The 19,757-nt window shown below is 40.2% G+C and overlaps 1 protein-coding gene across 1 annotated transcript in view; it reads right to left on the bottom strand.

Annotated features, from left to right (window-relative positions):
• Positions 1-4,355: 4,355 nt before the first annotated feature.
• LOC139285098 (cGMP-dependent 3',5'-cyclic phosphodiesterase) overlaps positions 4,356-19,757 on the bottom strand; it is a 134,613-nt gene continuing 119,211 nt past the window's right edge. The window contains 20 exon segments of the mRNA XM_070905545.1: positions 4,356-4,590; positions 5,397-5,503; positions 5,629-5,667; positions 6,978-7,090; positions 8,051-8,150; positions 8,265-8,339; positions 8,734-8,781; positions 9,270-9,357; positions 9,449-9,571; positions 10,200-10,270; positions 10,372-10,494; positions 10,603-10,680; positions 12,467-12,579; positions 13,688-13,862; positions 14,082-14,163; positions 14,399-14,462; positions 14,963-15,002; positions 15,117-15,228; positions 18,918-19,048; positions 19,143-19,211. Of these exon segments, the coding sequence (XP_070761646.1) occupies positions 4,356-4,590; positions 5,397-5,503; positions 5,629-5,667; positions 6,978-7,090; positions 8,051-8,150; positions 8,265-8,339; positions 8,734-8,781; positions 9,270-9,357; positions 9,449-9,571; positions 10,200-10,270; positions 10,372-10,494; positions 10,603-10,680; positions 12,467-12,579; positions 13,688-13,862; positions 14,082-14,163; positions 14,399-14,462; positions 14,963-15,002; positions 15,117-15,228; positions 18,918-19,048; positions 19,143-19,211 (1,986 nt within the window).

Below are 19,757 nucleotides of genomic sequence, written 5' to 3'. Positions count from 1 at the left end.
GCATTCAAATCTTTACTCAAGTCAAAGTACAGAAATGATGTCAGACAAAGACAACAGACCAGGTGGATGCACCTCTTGGCAGATAAATACTTTGTGGTGGTACTATATGTTTGGGAGTCACTTGCTTTTAAGAGGATGTAAATGTTAGCTATTCAGCTTTTCGTATTTTTAATATAAGATGGCCCCCGGACAAGTTCTGTTTTGACTGCATTATTTGGTGTTTTTTTTGCTGTAATATGCACTTGTATAACGCCGTCTTCTCAAATTCATAAATCAAATATTACTCCCACATTTAGGTTCTTTTACCAACTGGAATACCTTCAGTCAGATTTTAATTGGGATGCCAAATTGAATGTTTTCAACAGAATAGAGAGCTTTGTTTCTTGTAAGGTTTGTGACATTTCAATTGGGGTAATTTGACTAAATCCAGATGCGTTTGGTAATAGGCACCATTTTAGGCATCGTATCAGTTGCAGAGCCTATGAAAGGACCCATGTCAATTTCCTAAGTGATGCATATTCCCAAACAAATTTCAGTTTGATTTAATTTAATCAGTTGGTTGGTTTCAGGAGCTCTTGGCAAGATATAATTTGGGCATGTCCTCACTGGAGCCTCATCCTTATAAAAGCTTCAGATACTGTACAAACAAGTTATGATAATTGTACTTCAACCACATGCAGAATGTAGAGAGAGGAGATTCTGCTCATTGCTGACGGCGTGGAGGAGGCAGTAGTGAACTGTAGTAGATTTCTGCCCCCAGTGTGTTAATCTGGCCATGTTTATACAGTGTCAGTATGAGGGATAGACTAACAGGATCAACAGAGATGCCACTGCGATGACTGAATCAGTGTCGCAGAGTCACCTAATCTTTTTCAAGGCAACCATCAAAGTATACTTTCATGGTGAAGTATTATTTTAGAGTATGGTGAAGCTAAAGTATATGGTGTGTTGTGCACTTTTAGAGACAGTAACCAAGAAGCCTTTCACCAGATTTATTCCAAGAAAGAAACAAAAAAATATCATCCATTTGTCTTCTTGTCAAAAATGTCCTCGTTCACTACATCTGAAGAAGAACAAGACCACCAGCACTCAGAACTCAACAAAACAAATAATTAACAGATGAATTTGGATCTAGTCCTCAGTATAAGCATCATGTGTACATTTCAGATTAGTTTGGGTTCTTCTTTGTGGTAGAATATCATATGTATATCCTAAATACACATATAGTTTTCTTTCATCTCCTCTGTCTAAAACTCTAAGCTTGGGGTTGTACAAAAATGGCATGAAAAAAAAAAGAGAACAGGATGCAACCACTTGAAATACATTACAGAATTGAAATACTTCCCATTGTAATAATGACAGACAATCAAGTAATATTTTCTTTTAAAACTTTGATATTTACAGCAATTATATTGTTGCCACTCTTAACAATTATGTCACAGGTGATCATTACAATGACATTACATCACAGGTTAGAGTCCTGCTGCTCTGTGATGATGGGAAATAGATTGGATTCATACTTCCTGGATGAGCCGCAATTTCAGACCTGAACATGATGTATCAGAAAAAGTTTCATATGAACACAGCCCTCGGCTTCACTCCAACATTAGAGAACAAAAAAATAATTGAAGGTATGCCTGTTTTTCACTTTGCAGCCTGGCCAGGAAGTAGACAATGTTTGCTTGGCACATTTAGCCCTGGCTCTCTAAAACAAACATAAAGGGACAGATACACACTCAGTATAGAAAACTGTCCTATAGGTCTGGACTCTCAAAAGCATTTTAGGATTAAAATTGTCACAGGCATTTGATTTTTTTTCAGTGGAAACGTCACGATATAACGCTTAAATGCCTTTGGGAACTCAGAACTAAAGAAATAATTTAACAAGAGGCATAGGTATTTACATAGGAATCTATGCAACGTCACAGAGGCAGACACTTCATATTGCACATGAAAAAGGCAGGTACGTATGAAACAGTGGTTTAAAAAATAAAAGAAATGGGAAAACCCACGTGTGAGAGATAGAGCTTGAGAAAGAGAGAGAGAGAGAGTGGCTCTTCTACAAACACATTTGTATGCCCTTTAAGAAATGTATCATAAAAAAATATTCAGTTCACGAAGCAGACCAAGGCAGATCAAACAGATTTCATCCAATCGCACTAATGCATATCCCAGTGTAGGTATACACATACATCAAACCACTTTGCTAACCAATTAACCTTCCTCCTGAATGCACCCTCATGGGACCCTTTCAAAGAAACATTATATATTTAAATCCTATGATTGCAATATTTTTGCTTTCATCTTATCTTTTGGGTGCATATTTGAGGAAATTCTAGCAGATCACTTGAGGTTTGTGTCTGCATCGTCTCTATCAAAACCAGCATTGTGAGGTCTGGTCACCAAACATTTCTCTCTTGATCTTAAACCAACCACCTCCACTCCTTTCTCTCTCATTCTCTCTCTCATCTACACACCCACTCGTCCATCCACTCATTGGCTCATTGGCTCTCACCCCTCCACACACAGCCTACATACAGTACAGTGGTGTCTATTACATATTATTAAGTTTCTCCTCGTGTAACTATTCTGTGGTTATTTTACCCTATCTCTGCAGCATTTCTTATTTTAAACATTGTAAGGTAAAACAGAATACGGCGTATTGTAACACAAAACCCGTGGCCCCAACAAATGTCTTTTTCTTTTTCTTTTACATGAGGCACAATCTGAGAACTTAACTCTTCATTTCCAAACATTTCCTTTGGGATGCAGCAATAGTGAACTGTTGACGCTTTCAGGAAAGAGTCATTTCTATGATGGCTACATCTCTAGTTCCTTCTTTAAAACTATTTTTACATTGAGAACTGAAAAAATGCCGTTGCGTCTGCCTAATATCCACTGGTGGTTATGTACATAACTTAAAATAGAAAGAAGTTAAATGAAATGACATCTGAGGTCTTCACACAGGTATTTCACAAATATACATCTTCTGAACATGGTGATCATTCAGTCAACACACTGATACTCAAACTATGTCTATAACAAATATACAACATACATACTAAACACACTCTTTATTTCAATTGTCATATATTAAAAGCTCTAAGAAAGGCAGCAAAGATGCGCAATAAGGCAGATCCATATGACACACTCAATGACACACTCCATATAACACGCTCTACTCTGGCACATTTACGCTAACAGATGAGATGGATCTTTTAAAGGGCTTCGGTTGCTCTCTATCTAAAGTGGTTCATGAGGAAATCAGAAAACCAAAAAGAAAAAGGAAGTGGGCAAGGTGCAAGGGAGTGGGTAGGATGGCTGAGAAAAAACAAACTGAGGGTGTGTTTTAAGTCATGAGTGGCTTTTGTTTGAGGTGTAGATGCACACTTGATGCAATAACACGCAGTTAATATGCACAGGGTGTGTGTTCTTAATGTTGTATGCATGGAGTGGGGTGTTACGGCCAGGGAGCTGTGACTCATTGATCAGTGATTGTCAAATTGTCCCTTTAACCCCCCCCCACCAAGAAATGAAGTGAATCAATGCACATGAGGGTTATAATGTAAGTGAATGAACTAAATCTCCCCAGTACAACTTCATGGTAATGAATTAATTACATATACTTTGAAGAGCTGAATAGAAAAATCTGTTCTGGTGGTATAAAAATGGACTGCTTTAATTTCTTAGCCGTGGAGAAATCAACAATGACGAAGATAAAAAGGAATAATACATGAGGTGTCCATACAGCATGCATTCATAAGCATCAGGTGAGGGACTATGGCAGCTGCTTGTGTGTGAACAAAGCGGAGCCATTGAAATTAATATAAGCTATTATGAAACATTTTACAGACAGTATAGCACTTTATCTCACTGTTACATGTTGAAGTAGTCTTTTTCCATAAGAATGAGTTGTTTTTTCTCTGGTGTGTGTCTAAACAGCATGTGCATGTACATACGTGTGTGTGTGTGTGTGTGTGTGTGTGTGTGTGTGTTTTTACAATCGTAATCAGGATCAGTACTGTATGGATGAACTTGACTTGTGGTCAAAACTTATTTTTCCAGTGTAGCTGCTGAAAAAGATAAAGTCACCACCTTCTGCTTTCCTGAACTGGAGACACAAGCAACATGTAGCATCTAATCACTGAACCGGCTCAGATGGATCCACTCGTTTCAAATCACTTGTCTCGATTCATTTAGTTTGAAACTTTGTCCTGTCCATTCTGCGTGGCCTGCTAAGCATCTAAGTGATTGACAGCAGAGAGATCCCTCCCTCTCAGGTCACAAAAAAGGTATCCTCAGCCTCTTATTGGACCACAGAAAACTTCAAGAAAACGCCAGCCGCCCCGCTGTCGTCACTGACCCCTCCCTCCTTCTGCATCGTCAAGGCAACCATTGAGGCAGTGGTCGTCGCTCCCAAAAGCACCCTGGGACTGCAGCAGCTCATATTCCTGGTCAAGGAAGTCTAGGCTGTTGTTGCTAGGCAACCCACGGATGGTGAACTTGTGGGACACTTTGGTCCACTGCTCCCGATTTGCCGCCACTCTCTCGTACAGCTCAGTGGCCCCAGGAAACAGTTCAGATAGCAGCCTAAAAGGACAGAGGGCAGTGGTGGCACGTGAGTTAAAATACATTTGTTTGTTATTGTTGTTCGTTGTGTTTTGGCCTTTTGGGGGACAACAACATTGACATGTCACTAGTTTGTATGGTGAACATGTTAGCAACCAGTTGCTTATTTACATATTCAGCAGACACTGAGCAGCATTATCATTAATTTGGAGTCATGTTTCTGGCTGCCTGACAAATATAAGTCCAATATTCACTCTCTTTTCTGTTTTGCTCTCTACCAACTGTGGACGGAAATATCATCTATCTATCTGCTAAATGCCCCACTATGTTTATGTCAGCTAGTTGCTAACTATGTCCGTCTGCTGTTTGTCAGGTAGCTTACAGTGAGTCTAATGCCGCTGATGAGAGCAGTAAGAGTGAACCAAAACAGTAAAGTTGTGGGGCCAAAAAACGAAACAAAACAATGAGCTGAAAGACGCTAAAATGCTCTGTAACCGCAGAGTCTGCTGGTTTTTATCTGTGGGTTTGTCACTACAAACTATTGTTAATATAAAACATGTTGATTAAAGCAACTTTACATAATTCAAAACAAAAAATACTAAAAATCCAAATGCAGTTTAAAGTTCTATATTTCTGGGTTGAACATAGGTCGGACATTCTTACTTGACTATTTTCAGCTTGGGAGCAATATGAAAAATTACATTTCTTTCCCTGTGTTCAGTACTTGTAATGTGGGGACCAGGGTCAGTCCTGACCCTGAGACGAAGTGATATGTGGTTAAAGGGATCAGGCAGAGAGGATATGATGTTTCAGCTTTTCGTACGCACTTGTAAATGGGCATGGCGATATGTTCCATGAAGCTTATCTGTAGTTCTGGGATGTACGCTTTCTCCCTGTCCATCATCTCACTGGGCCTGTTCCCCATGGCTTTTTCCTGCACACACACAATACAGACAGACATGAGTAATGAGCTCACTATTGTGTAAAATGACACACACTTCAGCCACTTGCAAAATAATTTCACATGCCATTTAACAGCCAGTGTACACTGACACATACCAGATCTCCTTGAGAGAAGAACTCTTTATAAATCAGCTCCTGTGGACACATAGAGGCAGACATCTGTTATTGTTCACATGCTTTCACATTCATCTTGGCATTTACATTACATACATATTACAGCTTACGTTTATGTAATGCCACACAATAAAGCAGAAAATATAATCTGGAATACTAAATTATAAACTCTCTTACTTTAAAAAGAGCTTAAATCAAATTTTAAATAGACCACTACAAGGTACCATACAACACCATCATATCATATTTGATGCAAACCTGGTGCATCACACCAGGGTTTTAGCTTTGGGAGAGACTTTCTCATATTTGCAAATATTACTGCAATGGGACTATGCTGAATCAACGCTGTAATCTAAAACGCAACCCCCTTCATTGGATTTCAATATTTGGAGTGATTGCTGTTTCTTCATTAATCCCCATGCATTTTCTGGCCAGTGAGAAAAATAATGTACCAACAGAGACCAACGCAAGCCAGATCCTGAATTAAACAGAAATGTTTTCAGTTTTAGGAGTGAGGATTACAGTGCATTTGCTGTAGGTGTTAGGTGTTTGGAGATTTAGGTTGTAGGATTTAGGACAAGGGTCAGGGGTTCGGTGTTGAAAAGGGGGCAGACCAAGATTAAACGTAATCCTAAAATGGAGTGCAGCTTCACAGAATAGAATATAATGGAATATAATAGACTGAAAGGTTGTTTCCACTGTACAGCTAACAATCTCATAATCTTTATTGTCCCAGAAATGGGTCATTTGTACTGTATTGGGAGCTGGAAATCTTTACGAAAGTGCTGCTAAAAATAGGAGGTGCTATAGCACTATGGAGAAACGTCTTGCTACTGCATGTCCGCTAACAGAGACATAATATGAACTCGGAAAAGTACAGTCCTTTAACTATGTCTTGTTGTTTTTGTTTGGACTTGTTTTAAATGACACAGCAGTGTGTCTGTAATTACCGCTATTACTTTAACTACTATACTTCTGCAAATTGCGCTGTACTAATTGCTAATTATTAATATCAATAACTGTTCACATTACAAGGGTAATTGGACTAACACTGAGATTCATTTACATGAATTAATATACAACAGTATATTTGTTTAAAGGGTGCGGCACAAACCCATACGAGGCTGTTATCTGTGTGCTGATTCATATATTATTATGCGATTGCTTGTGACCGACTTAATCCTGATGTTTCCTAACATGGTGACAAATGGATGCATGTTTCAGTTCATCATATATTAAAAACTAAACACATTTAGTCAGGTTTGTGGTTTCACTTATACTGAAAGTCATATACTGTAAAGTATAGACAGTGGTTTCCACTGTGAACTGACAGCAATCTTGCGTGTTGTTTTCCAGCCCTTGGTTTGGTCTGACAGGTCACACGACGTCATCAACAGGCACAGTAGCATGGAGCGGTGGGTACGGCTTTTTGGATTGTATCCGTCTGAAACACACACAGGCAGAAAATGACTGTATCTAAGCTGCATTTACACACTTGTGTTGGCAGTAAGATGACAGCATTATGAAGGTCTGAGGAAAACCACTGCTGAAACCTTTAATTGATTAATATTCATTTTTCGAAAACTCACTGCATTTTAGTGTCCTGTACTCACAATGCCCAGTAACTCAATGTATTGATAGATACTGATGATCAGAAGTCACAGCTGTATGTTAAGTAAGGACAGTTTGTGTGTTTGGTAAGAAGAAATTATATTTCAATGGCACAGTTCATCATCCATGATTGACAAGTTACTGTGTTGCGAGGCAGTTGCTACCTCATTTAGAAGCTTTTAATGTCCTTGAATTGCTTTAACAGCACAAAATTGATTCCACTGAGGAGACATCCACTCAGGATAACTTATAATTGGTTGCATTCAGGCGTAACAAACCGCTGGCCAGGAGGTTACAGCCAATTACATTACATAAGAGTGCAGTAAGCAACTGTCACCTCGAAAGGGTAAATAGTCCAATGAAAGTAGAGGATTAGAATGTCAGTGATGAATACTGCAAGTTTGACCTCAGTTCTCCTCAAAATAAGTCACAAAATCTAGAGTCTGTATGTTCCTATTGTGTCGTGAAACCATACTGCAGAGTCCCTGTATATGTCAGTGATTATGTGGCCACAAAATAGACACAAACTACATGGATTCACCTGCGATTCCTCACACGATGATCAAAATGGCAGATTTCTAATATTCAGTACTGTATCCTTTAACTATCATTCATGTTGCATGTTTTCTCTTGTAATATCAGCCCGTTATAATTTAAGGAAAAATAAAACTATTGGTTTGGTGTCACCGCTCTGGACCTAGCATCTGAACCAAGCCTCCCTTTGCTATTCAGGGTTTTGAGTATGAAGCAAAAGTGGAGATGCTGCTGTGCATACTCAACTACTGGAACGTACCATCAGCCATCTTCTGCAAGTCCTTGAAAATGCGAAGGTGGTGAGCCAAGTCAGTAGCCAGAATGATGTCTCTAATCAAATCCAGCACTCGCTGGTAGTCCTAAAAAACACAACATAAAAATAACTTCAGCAGAACAGAATGTAGTGAATAGAAACTAAAAGCGACAGAGAAACGAAGAAAGACATTTGTAGAGTGTCAAGGTCAGATTCTTACCTTCCTGGAGAACTTCTCAAAGATGTTGCAGCCAAAAGTGTTCAGAATGGCGATGGCCTGGGCGAAGTGATGTCTCTGTCGTGGCAAACAAAACATGATGGGAAAATAGTAATTTGAGAATACTGCTTCCAAAGGAACGTCGAGTCATGTCGCAATGCAACAAGCAAAGCCAATTGCCTCCCATTGCCTCAACACTGAAACAAGGAATTAAAGTACGATTTTGGCCACTAGGTGTCATACAAGCCAAAACAATATTAGCAGCTCACACACTCAGAACACACTAAACTTTGTGGAGGTAGATTTTATGGCAGAACTGTTGTATTGAATTGCATTAGACTGTACAGGTGTACCTAATAAAGTGGCCACTGAATGTACATATATTAAATAATCATATAGGTACTGATGTTGTTTGAAACATTGTCAGCTCTCCCTCGTCCCCGTGATGTGATGTAACTGGTTGTGAGTTTACCTCCATCACAGATCCCTCTGAGCTGTAGAGAGCAGCCAGCACCGATTGCTGAAAATAGAGACAGACAGACAAATGAAACACAATCCTTTTAGCTTACACATTGTATTGATTCAAATGAAACAACGTCCTTCGATAAAATGTCTTATCTTTAACTGTATTTGTCAGCTTGGATGTGAATCTTCAGACGACAAACGATGAGCTTAGTTGCATAATGACAGTTGCTATGTGTGTCATTTAGGTGCTGGAGGGTTATGTATGATTAGAGTGGAGCAGAGCAACATGCTTCTAATCACAATGACATCTAGTGTCTCACTGGGGCAGATGAAGAGATGCAACCACAGGGTGTGATATCACCATGAGACACCCAGAGCCTGGCTCTTATTGACGTGCTTCATCCTGAGCATCTGGAAGTCCATTTTAAGTCTGAACACTCTACGTGTTTGTGAGGTTTAATGTTTTTATTCTCCCCTTTGTATCATTTTTGATGCCTCATCGTAAGCCCTCTAATAAAACAGAAACATAATTTGTGCTCTCACTGAGGCGACTTGGAAAGAATTGTTGGTGCCACGGTGGTCCAGGTCATGGCACATACAGGAGACGAAGAGAGCTAGAATCTCTATATCCCTGAGGGGAGAAGAAAGGGGAGGGTTAGGGATCAAAACAACATTTTCAATTTTTCAATTTCAAGAGAGAGAGCAGAGTGTTTGATACTCACTCGAGGTAGTTGGACAGCCCTAGGTTTTTGTAGAGCAGGTAGCAGAAGTGTGAGACAGAGAAGGCGTGCATCCAGTTGTGGTAAGGAGGGTCCCTGTAGCCCTTCTTCACCATCAGACAGAACCTGACACCACAGCAGCAGTTTAATTATCATCTACAACACAGCATGCAACGAGTGACACATGCAGCACTTACAATTGACTGATTATCCAAAATGTAACTGAGTGATTTCGTTATGACCTATGGACCAGGTTTGTTCTTGTTCTGTAAAGAGATCGTATTATAACGTTGCTGCAACGCTGATGAAGTGGCATCAGAAACCCGCCCGTCCCCAGTTTTACACAATAACTTTGACTAGAAACATATATTCCAATAATTCTAAGCTCTATTGATCAATTTGGACCAAAATCTTGTCCGTTTTTTTTACTAGAGAGCTGCTTACATCTCTCTTTCCAAGGTGTTGCGGTTCAGGTCTTATAGTTCACTGACAGGGTCAATGAAAATAAGAATAATTCAACCCTAAAAGCAGTCAAAGCCTGTCTACTCCAACACACTACAAAGTAGTTGACAAGAATGTGATCAGATGATGGAAAAGGATTAAAAATAAAGACCCGGTAAAAAAAAATAAGGCTGGAAATATTCTTAAATCACAGAAAAGTGAAAAATCAGCACCCAATCAGAAAGTAGAGATCAATTTATTCATGCAGACCACACTCTTATATTCAGTATATGAATTGATGGGGCTGTCCAACCTGGCGAGAGTGTGCAGGTCAATCTTGTACGTGTTGATGAAACCCATGTCTTCAAACATGCTGAGGATGCACTGCAGACACACACAACAGGAATCATTTACATCAGTTTCCACTCTGTGTCTCTAATCTCGGGCTCTCCTTCCCACTTTTTCTCTTAACGTCTGGTCCTTACCAAGGGTGTGGTGTCATCAGGTAGGGAGCGGGGCGTGTACGTGAACTCAGCGTAGCAGGGGTGGATCTCCCTCACCGGCTCGATCCCCGTCACCAGCAGCTTAGTCACCTCTTCCTCTGAAACCTGCAACATACACATACTGAATCATATGGAGTGAACAATATTGACAGTGTCAGTAAACACAATGTGTCTGCGCGCGAGAGTGAGTGAGATGCACAAATATGATTTTACCTTCATATGGTACATCATCATTTCGTTGGCCAGATGGGACCTGAACTGAGCTTCATGGACTTTCTTGTAGAGCAGAGACTAGAGAAACAAACACCATATTACAGCAACACTGTAACAAATCAACAGTATATATAATATTGGCACAGATACCTGGCTACTGTATGATGCACAGTTCAGTTACAGCACCAGCAGTAGCACAGCCAAGAACCTTTTCTGTATTTTGACAACACTTGCAAAGATAATTGGGTAGACTGTGTTCGATCTTTGGCATCCAGAAGAGCTTGATTTTAAAGTGAGGTCAAACGCTTTGTGACAGCATCTTCAGAAAATTGGAAAGAGCCTCAGCACCAATCTCAAACTTTGTCTCCTGCTTATTATAGATCATCCGGCTGAACCCATTTTTGTCCTTCATGTTAATCTACTTATATTGTTTTTGCACACTAGACACAATATAAGTCAAACTGAATGCTGCTTACTTTTCAGCACATGAGGGAAATGCTTTTTACAACCCACAGCATTCTGTACTCCATGATACTGAGTGAGCATTGATAAATAATGCATTTGGTCATGTTTAAATGATTAATGAGTTGCCTAGAAGGCAATTATTTTCCCAATCAAATATCTTTATAGTTTGTCGATAAACGATTAGAGTACCTGCAGTCATTCAAAGGTCAGATGCTACGAGAGCTACTTAATATGAAGGTGACTCGATAATGTTGAATAAAATATCATCACAGCTGTATTTTGTCACTTTCTTTCTTTCTTCCCTCCATCTCCATTACAGGGCCTCTCTTATGAGAAAACAGTTGTTATTATCATTTAAAAGAACTCTTCATCAGTTTCAGTCAATTGTGTAACTGCCTGAGTGCATTGTTAGAGGCGATATCAGTCCAGTCACACAGAGTAAATCAATTTCAGTCAATATTCCCACTACGTTCTGGAAAAAGGGGGCTGTAATAATGTTTTACAATGAATGAAAAAAAAGCATCGATATTTGGGTTGTTGAAGGTTCTGATTTGCAAACAAAAAAAAAACAATCTTTCAATAGTCCTGTGGGCTATCACAATACAATACAGTTCAGCCCTCTCGCTCTCCCTTTTGTGATCATCACAAACATCATCGTCTTTGTGAGCTCCGCACACCAGCTCAGCTGAATGTGTGTTAATGGGTTTGCAGCAGTCATACAATGCCTATGCACTACGCCATAAAAGCCACTCAGTTCCATCACAGATTGAATCTCTTTAAATTTCCCTCGAGATGTCGCTCAGCTCGGCCTAGACTGAGCATTTTGCTCCCACTGAACTGATCCCATTTTGCCAGCCAGGATCGATCACTCTGGTGGATATACTTATTTTCTAGATTTTCTTTTAGTCCTCTCTATGTAGTCAAATTTAATTAATGATCATAACGGTGCAAGGAACTTGCAGAGAGATGACATTATTATATCTTTATATTCATTTTTTTTAGCCATGTTTAAAATCAAGCTGAATTAATGAGCCAGTGTGTATGAAAATGAATGTGTAGCTTAAGAAAAGCTGCATTTATTCCCTTTTAATGTTTCGTACTTTTTCATTGCTGGCAACAGAGATTATAAGTGAAAGTGATAGAAGCTGTCTTCTATTGCAAAGTGAGAAGTTGTTAATTAATTTGAAACTGATAATGTTTATGTGAAGTTATGTGTGCAATTTTCATTGCTATTAGAGTCACTTTATGCTTAACATGCTTGGTTTTACTGGTGTGGTGAGAGCATTTAATAAATATACTGGAAACAGTTTACTGCCTCCTCCCTGCCCAGACGTCTGTGTCTATTCAACAAACAGAACCAGTAAAGGTTACAGAGTGATAACCCAGAGAAGAGGCTTACATGGGCGATGCTGATACCACAGTAGATGGAGAAAGCTGTGGCCAGGTCCTCGTCGAAGCGGTTGAACCACGGCCCGTTCATTTTATTCACCAACTCAGCCACCCCGATCACCTCTAGAAGAAGCAGGATTTAAAAGAAAGGGTGAAGAGGACAGAGGCAAACACGGAAAGGTGAGGAAGGCGAGACATCGAGGGAGGCGGTGAGTGGATGGAGGGAAAGTTGATGATGAAGAAAATGGAGATTGGAAGGTGAGAGTGAAGGCAGAGAAAATGAGGCACAGAAAGCAACCGTCAGAGGTGCGGAACAGACGCTCAAATTGGTCTGCTGACTTCAATTAATTTCACACTGGAGCTGAACCTAACTGCACATAAAAAAGAATCTGAATTGAAACTCTTGATCTGAGCTTCAGACAGTTTTCTAAACAGAGACAAATCTCACAGAATACAAGGCTTCTCTGCTTGGATACAGCGAGAAGTGAGGGAGTACATTTTTGTATTTCTAAGTATGGAACATGCTGAAAATGGCTGCCCCTCCAAAGTGCACTTTACGCACTTTAACATTTAGGAGCAAAGGATGTGATGTAACAACTCTTTGTGCTATTCTGAGAGAGCACCTGTGTGGAAATGTAGCTTCTTTTTTAGAAGTAAAAAAGGAAGAGTAGGTATGTGCTGCAGAGGACAATAGAGGAGCAACTAGCTACAAACAGTGTAATAAAGCTGACAGCGTAAGAAAAAAATCAATACTGGCCATTATTACATTATCAGTAGCCTCTCATTGTTAGTGCATTATTGGACTCTACAGGGGCAACTGGGCACCTCCCTCTACAGATAACAGATGTCGCCACAGTGTGTACAAGTACAGTAGAAAAAAACATTTGGTAAGCTTTTAGTTTTTATGCTCTGAAACAGCCTGTTCAAGAGGAGCTGAATGTGTCATATCTTCTATATCGAGATCCATATCTTTATGTTCTATTATTGTCTTTTATATTGTTTGTATTTTTTCATTTTTTTGCGTTTCTATTTTTTGTGTCATTGTTTATATTTCCCTATCATCAGCCTGTGAGTCCCCTGGGAAGCACTTTGAATTGCACCAACCTGTACAAAAGGTGCTTTAAAAATAACATTTTGATTGAGAAAGTTTTAAAAACAGCCTGGCAGCTTATGGCGTCTTGCGTGTGTTTGAATGAAACAAGTGTTTTTATTTTTAAGTCACTGCTGCTACCGTTGTTCTCATCTTTGATGGGGAAGCAGAGGATGTTGCGGGTCCTGAAGCCGGTGCTGTCGTCCACACCGCGGTAGAAGAGAGGATGGGAGTAGGCGTCCTTAATGTTCAAGATCTGACCGGTGGTCGCCACATGACCTGCAATACCCTGATCTGCTGGAATACGAAACTCCTTCTGCACTCGCGCACACACACACACACACACACACACACACACACACAGACATTTTTTACACTTTTGCTTGCAATTGATAGTTGACAGTAGAGTCAGACAGAAAACATGGGGCGAGAGTATAACAAATGACATAAAACTTTGGTCCCCAACCAGGGGGCGTCCTGGTTGCATGCAGATTAAATGTGTCTGTGTTGGCAACTGAATGCTTGTGTGTTGTACCTCTTCGTCGCTGACCACGCCCCCATCAAACACCTTCGCCACCAACTCATGACTAACACGATCCAGCAGGAACACTGAACAGCTGGTGAAACAGAGGTTAGGGTTAGAGGGGTGACGGAGAACACAGCAAAGCAGAGAAAAGGAGAGTGTTTTATCTAATTTCATCTCAGGTCATTTTGTAACTTTAATTAAATGCGGCAAGTCGGTTAAGAGCAAATTGCCAAGATAGCCTTTTCAAATGGAGATAAAGACATTCACACTACACACAGACACACATGCACACATTGAAACATCCCTTTGAAGATGAATCAGCTTACATCTCTGCATCACTGAGGTTCCTGGCCTCCACTATAATTTCCTGTAACAGCACTGACACATCATCTGAAAGAGAGAGAGGGGGAGAGAAAGAGAGTGTGAGAGAGGAAATTAAAGGAATACAGCAAAGCCCAGATAGACAGAAACACAGATTACGCAGTGAGTACCGGTGGTTCAGCTGTAGAAGCTGATAAGAGCTTTTGTAATCAATGGTTCGGTACAGTGAGAGGCAATTTGCCCAACCAGTGGATCAATTTTTTGTACCGGCAATCATGATGAATCATCAATGACTTATTCTGCTGTTGGTGCTCGCTGTTAGATAAGAATCTAAATGCCTCAGTGTAATTATAGGATAGAGAGGTGGAGCCATCATTTTTAATGCCCTTTTGATTTTATGGTTGTGATCCTGGGTGTAATCACCTTTAGGGTCGCTAATATCTCATTCAATTACGGGCGCCATTCGTTTCACTTGGTGATCACTTAAATATCGGCCATTAACGCAAATTGTCCTACAACGCTCTTTCTTCACAGAGACAGACGAGATGAGAGGCGGGAAAATAACTTACCCAAGTGCGTGAAGAGATTCTTGGCCACTTGTAAGAGCGCCTATGTGGAGAAACAGCAGACACCAGGGGCTCTTTATAAGGCAGCTTCATGTATATTAATGTGTGCATACAGTATGAGTGAGTGTGTATGTGTGTGTGTGGGCATGTGCTGTACCTGGCACTCCACTTTGAGTTTCTGTTCCTTCTGGAAGGCCAAAGTTGAAGTGAGGACCGTTGAAGTGTAGCAGAAACAGTGCTGGATCGCATGCTCATCTGCCTCTGTGTGTCTGCAGTGGGGAAGACACACACACACACACACACACACACACACACACACACACACACACACACACACAGTGAATTCAGACAGAGCCAATAAGCTGCTATTTACCAAACATCAGATATTTATATGTTGATCGCATGTTGTCATTAATGAATACAATGGTACAATAATTGATTATTCGATTGTCAGAAAATGTATCTGCAACTATTTGGATAGGGGATGAATAATTGTTCAAGCAAAAACTTCTCATTTATGAGGATGCTTTTTCCGTTTTACATAATTGATAAATAGATTGAGTATCTTTGGGTTTTGGACTCAGACGAAACAAGAGTTTAAAAAAGAATTTGATCAGTGGTGGAATGTAACTAAGTACATTTACTCAAGTATTATAATTAAGTTCTCTTTTTAGGTATTTGTACTTTACTTAAGTGTCTCCATTTTGTGATCGTTTATATTTTTACTCCACTAAATTTCAGAGGGAAATGTTGTACTTTTTACTCCACTACATTTATCTGACAGCAATAGTTGATACATATGATCAGTTTATAAATTATACATTGTTATAGATTATATAACAGTATATAAAACTGTTGACACATCAATAAATAGTAATATTCATGAAAAGAAATATTGGAAAATAACATTTTGCATAATGAGTACTTTTACTTGTAATAAGTTTTGCTGCAAATACGACTGTACTTTTAAGTAAATAAAAGATCTAAAAAGTACTTCCTTCACCACTGAATTTTATAGATTATTCGGAAAAATTATTGGTAGATTAAGTGATTTAGTTGCAGCCCTAAAAGAAAGGCAAAATGCATAATTATGAACACTTAAAACTGTGTGAGAGTGGATTTAGGGGAAGTTACTGTAATATGTCTAAATGACTGAAAAGAGAAGCAAACTTTCCTGCAGGTGGTGAATGTGGCTGTCACTCTCCATTGAAATTAAATGACGTGAGAACTTGACAGCATGAAGCCGGCAAATGAAGAGTGATGAATGAAATGATCTGCTGTGACCACAGTGACGCCAGTAATTGCCTGCAGTCATCTCTCTTTGCCTACAGAGGGCAGTGGCACATTATTGTGCTGATGTCAGGAGCTGTGGAAAGCTCAAGGGCTTTATCGCCCTGAGTCCAGACTCCCAGGAATCCCAGCAAAGAAGGCAGGATTTGTTCCGAGCTCGGGAAAAAGTTCTGAGAAACTCAGTTTAAGGGCAATTAAGTTCACTCTCCCACAAGAGGTACAAATCCTTTATGACTGATATTCAGGAGAGTCACATGGAAAAAAAGTCCTCAGTCTTGTAAATCAGGCTGGAGAATAATTTCCTGTGGTACCAGGTAGTTATTTGCAGCCATGATTGAAAATAGTCTCCATTTCCCATTTCCGCAGCTAGAATGAAAACCAGCAGGGGTACATTTCCAAAGACCAGAAGTCGGATACACACAGTAAGAAAGGACACTTTCCACAAAGACTTTATATAGAATGAATGAAGAATGTGTGTACCCTGTTTGTTCTTGTGTGACGCTGCCATGGGGTTGACTGTGGTTTCTCAAAGGTACACACGGTATGAGACCCTGCCAGTCATCAAAAATAAACCTGACAGCCAAATATTATGGCCTTCTTAACATTGCTGCCAGCTTAATTTTTCAACATAAAACCTCGTCCTGTGTTGACCTCATCGTGGTTTATCAGGAGCGCATCATATCTGTGCTGTACACACCATCTTCAGCATATTTCTGCTTATTCCTCTTACAATGCCATACAAAACAAGATTAAATGATGTTTGTGTGCCGTGTTCTTATCTGCTGGCACCAACACTAAGTTATGGACCTGCTCCTGGTGTCACAATATGTTTTCATGCAGCTGTGTCCTAGGGCGACAGGATAAATTACACTTTTAGGAGGCCAGGCAGAGAGAAGTTCCAACAAACTCTGCATGTAAATATGCAATCTATATGATGACTGGATGTGTCTTTGAAATATATGTCCCTACTAAAATCTTGATGAGTGTGCTTGGAGCGAAGGATAGATTTATCACATTTTATGCACAGTTTGTGACCATAATCCTGCTGCTGTTACTATGGTAATGAGACGCCAGCTCTGTCATCAATGCCACTGGCAGAGCGAGAAATTATAGGACATGATCCCTTCTCATCTATCTTCGTCTTCAGAGAGAGAGAGACAGCTTGCAAAGGAGAGGGATTGTATGTGGGAAGTCAAGTCAAAAGTCAGAAAGGTATTTTATACAGCACATTTAAAACTAAGTTGACCAAAGTGCTTCACAGTGGTAACACAAAAATAAAAACATAGTAAAAATGTTGAGCAGCAAAACACAGATACAACCAGAACAATGAAACTGCATATTATAAAACAGGCAGGAGGACGAAATTTAAGTGGACACAAATGCTAAAGAATAAAAGTAGGTTTTGAGTTGAGCTTTAAATGAGCTTAGTGAAGGGGCTGATCTCTGAAAGAGTGGGAGGTTATTCCAAAGTTACGTGGGCCATGACCGCTGACGGCGTGTTCACTTCTGAGTTTGCAGTTGGATCGTGGGATGACGAGAAGGCCAGCGGTTGGAGGACCAGAGTGATCTAGGGGTGGAGTGGGGGTCTGAGGAGGTCGGCTATGCAAGAGCTTGTGTGCGAGTGTGCTTCTGAGGTGTGTGTATGTGAAGAGATAAAATACACTAATCTCCCAGCACTTAAACATAGAGAAATGGATAGATACATAATAGATAGATGGGTGGATCTATAGATAGATAGATAGTTAGATAGATATCATATGATAAAAACGAAAATGAAATGAAATCTCATTTGCATTTGCAGATGGCACATTAAAAACAATACAATAATAAAAAATGACATTCCTCGCACCAAACTGTTTCTTAAACCAACACACACACAGAAACAGCTGGAGTTCATTTTTCTGACTTCTGTATTCAGGCGATAGCAGCATTGCTCCTGGCAGCATCACACACATGCGCGCACACATACACACACACACACACACACACACACACACACACAAATGCATGCCAAGACATGGTGCCAAATCAGGCAGCCAAGCCACCCGCTGTTAGACTCATGACCTGACTCTAGATCATCACATAGCCATCTGCATGGTCTCACACACACACACACACACACACACACACACACACACACACACACACACACACACACACACACACACATACACACACACACACAGACTAGGTGATTTGACACGGGCTCCAAAGTGATGGTATCCATTCACAGGGGAGCATGCGGCACCTTGTGCTGGTTAGCGGTGGATTTCAGAGAGGAAACAGCAGCACCCTCTCCACTGCTATAAACTCAACAAATCTGAGCTGATGAGCTCAACCAATCAGGCTACCTATGCCAACCTTACTGTAAGCCGCTGTCAGATAAATATTTGTATCTACCATGAGTCTGCGCTTCAGGAATTAGGTAAAGCCAAATCATCTTCAGACTGACATCCCAGCATTTTAAACATACTTCCGCAATAAGCCATCAGTGGCTAAGTTAAGCTAAGAGGTTAAAAAATGTCTGTTCTTTGCTGTCAGAACTCAACTCTGTATGAAATAGTTCAGTGTGATCTTATGATTTACAAGGGGGAAACAGCACAGCCAAAAAGGAAAAAGGTCAGTGATAGACAGCTTACAGTATGAACACAGTCTTTCACATACATACCTCTGCCCACCCTGCTTGTTGAAGGCGCACGCTAGTGCCACCACCTGACCGGTGGCCCTGCTGGCCACTGGTACACAAAGCATGGAGGAGATCTCACAGCCCAACATACTGGAAAGCTGCCTCCGCTCCTCCTGAGACGAAGAGAGGCAGAATAATCAGTTGATTATAAAGACAGAATAGATTATGCAGATAGACGGGTAGATAAGAAAGAAAATGTCTCCATACAGCGCTGATGTCCTGAAGAGTAATTGACTTCTTCTTCTCGACAACCTGACCAAAGCGTCCAAACATCAGCTGAACAGAGGAGAGAAAAGGAGAGAGATGAAGTCAATTAGAGGAGGTAAAGACATGTAATGAGGGTGAGAGACAGGAAGAAAGCAGCATTGCTGAAAGAGTCCTTGAGATTCTGTTAGGGGTAAAATATAAACAAAGGTTGTTTATACTGACTCTCTTGTTAAATTAGCACAAATAGCCCATCTAGGGTGTCTCTTTCTGTGTGTCCTAATATCTCTCTACAGCAACAACTGTCAAGATTTCACACATCATTTAGCCTCATTTAGTCACACAGTCTATTCACAACATACTGGAAAGCCTGTTGAAAATGCTACATCTGCACCACAACCAGGGACAGGAGACTTAAAGCGACCCAAAGGAAGTGATTACTTCTCTTGCCCAAATTTGTTAATTATAACCCCTGCAAGGGATTATAAAAGATTACATGTGGGAGGTTTATTCTATCGTGTCAGTCAAAGAAACCTACACGCAGGGTTACAACACTTGCATAAGAAGTAAGCTTGTTAGAAATTTCAACAAACCTCCCTGAATATATCTTAGTGTGCC

This window comes from Enoplosus armatus, chromosome 5 (genome assembly GCF_043641665.1).
Source record: "Enoplosus armatus isolate fEnoArm2 chromosome 5, fEnoArm2.hap1, whole genome shotgun sequence".
Classification (NCBI taxonomy): domain Eukaryota; kingdom Metazoa; phylum Chordata; class Actinopteri; order Centrarchiformes; family Enoplosidae; genus Enoplosus; species Enoplosus armatus.
Note: the sequence above shows the minus strand (reverse complement) of the source record. Positions and strands in the feature narration are given on the sequence as shown.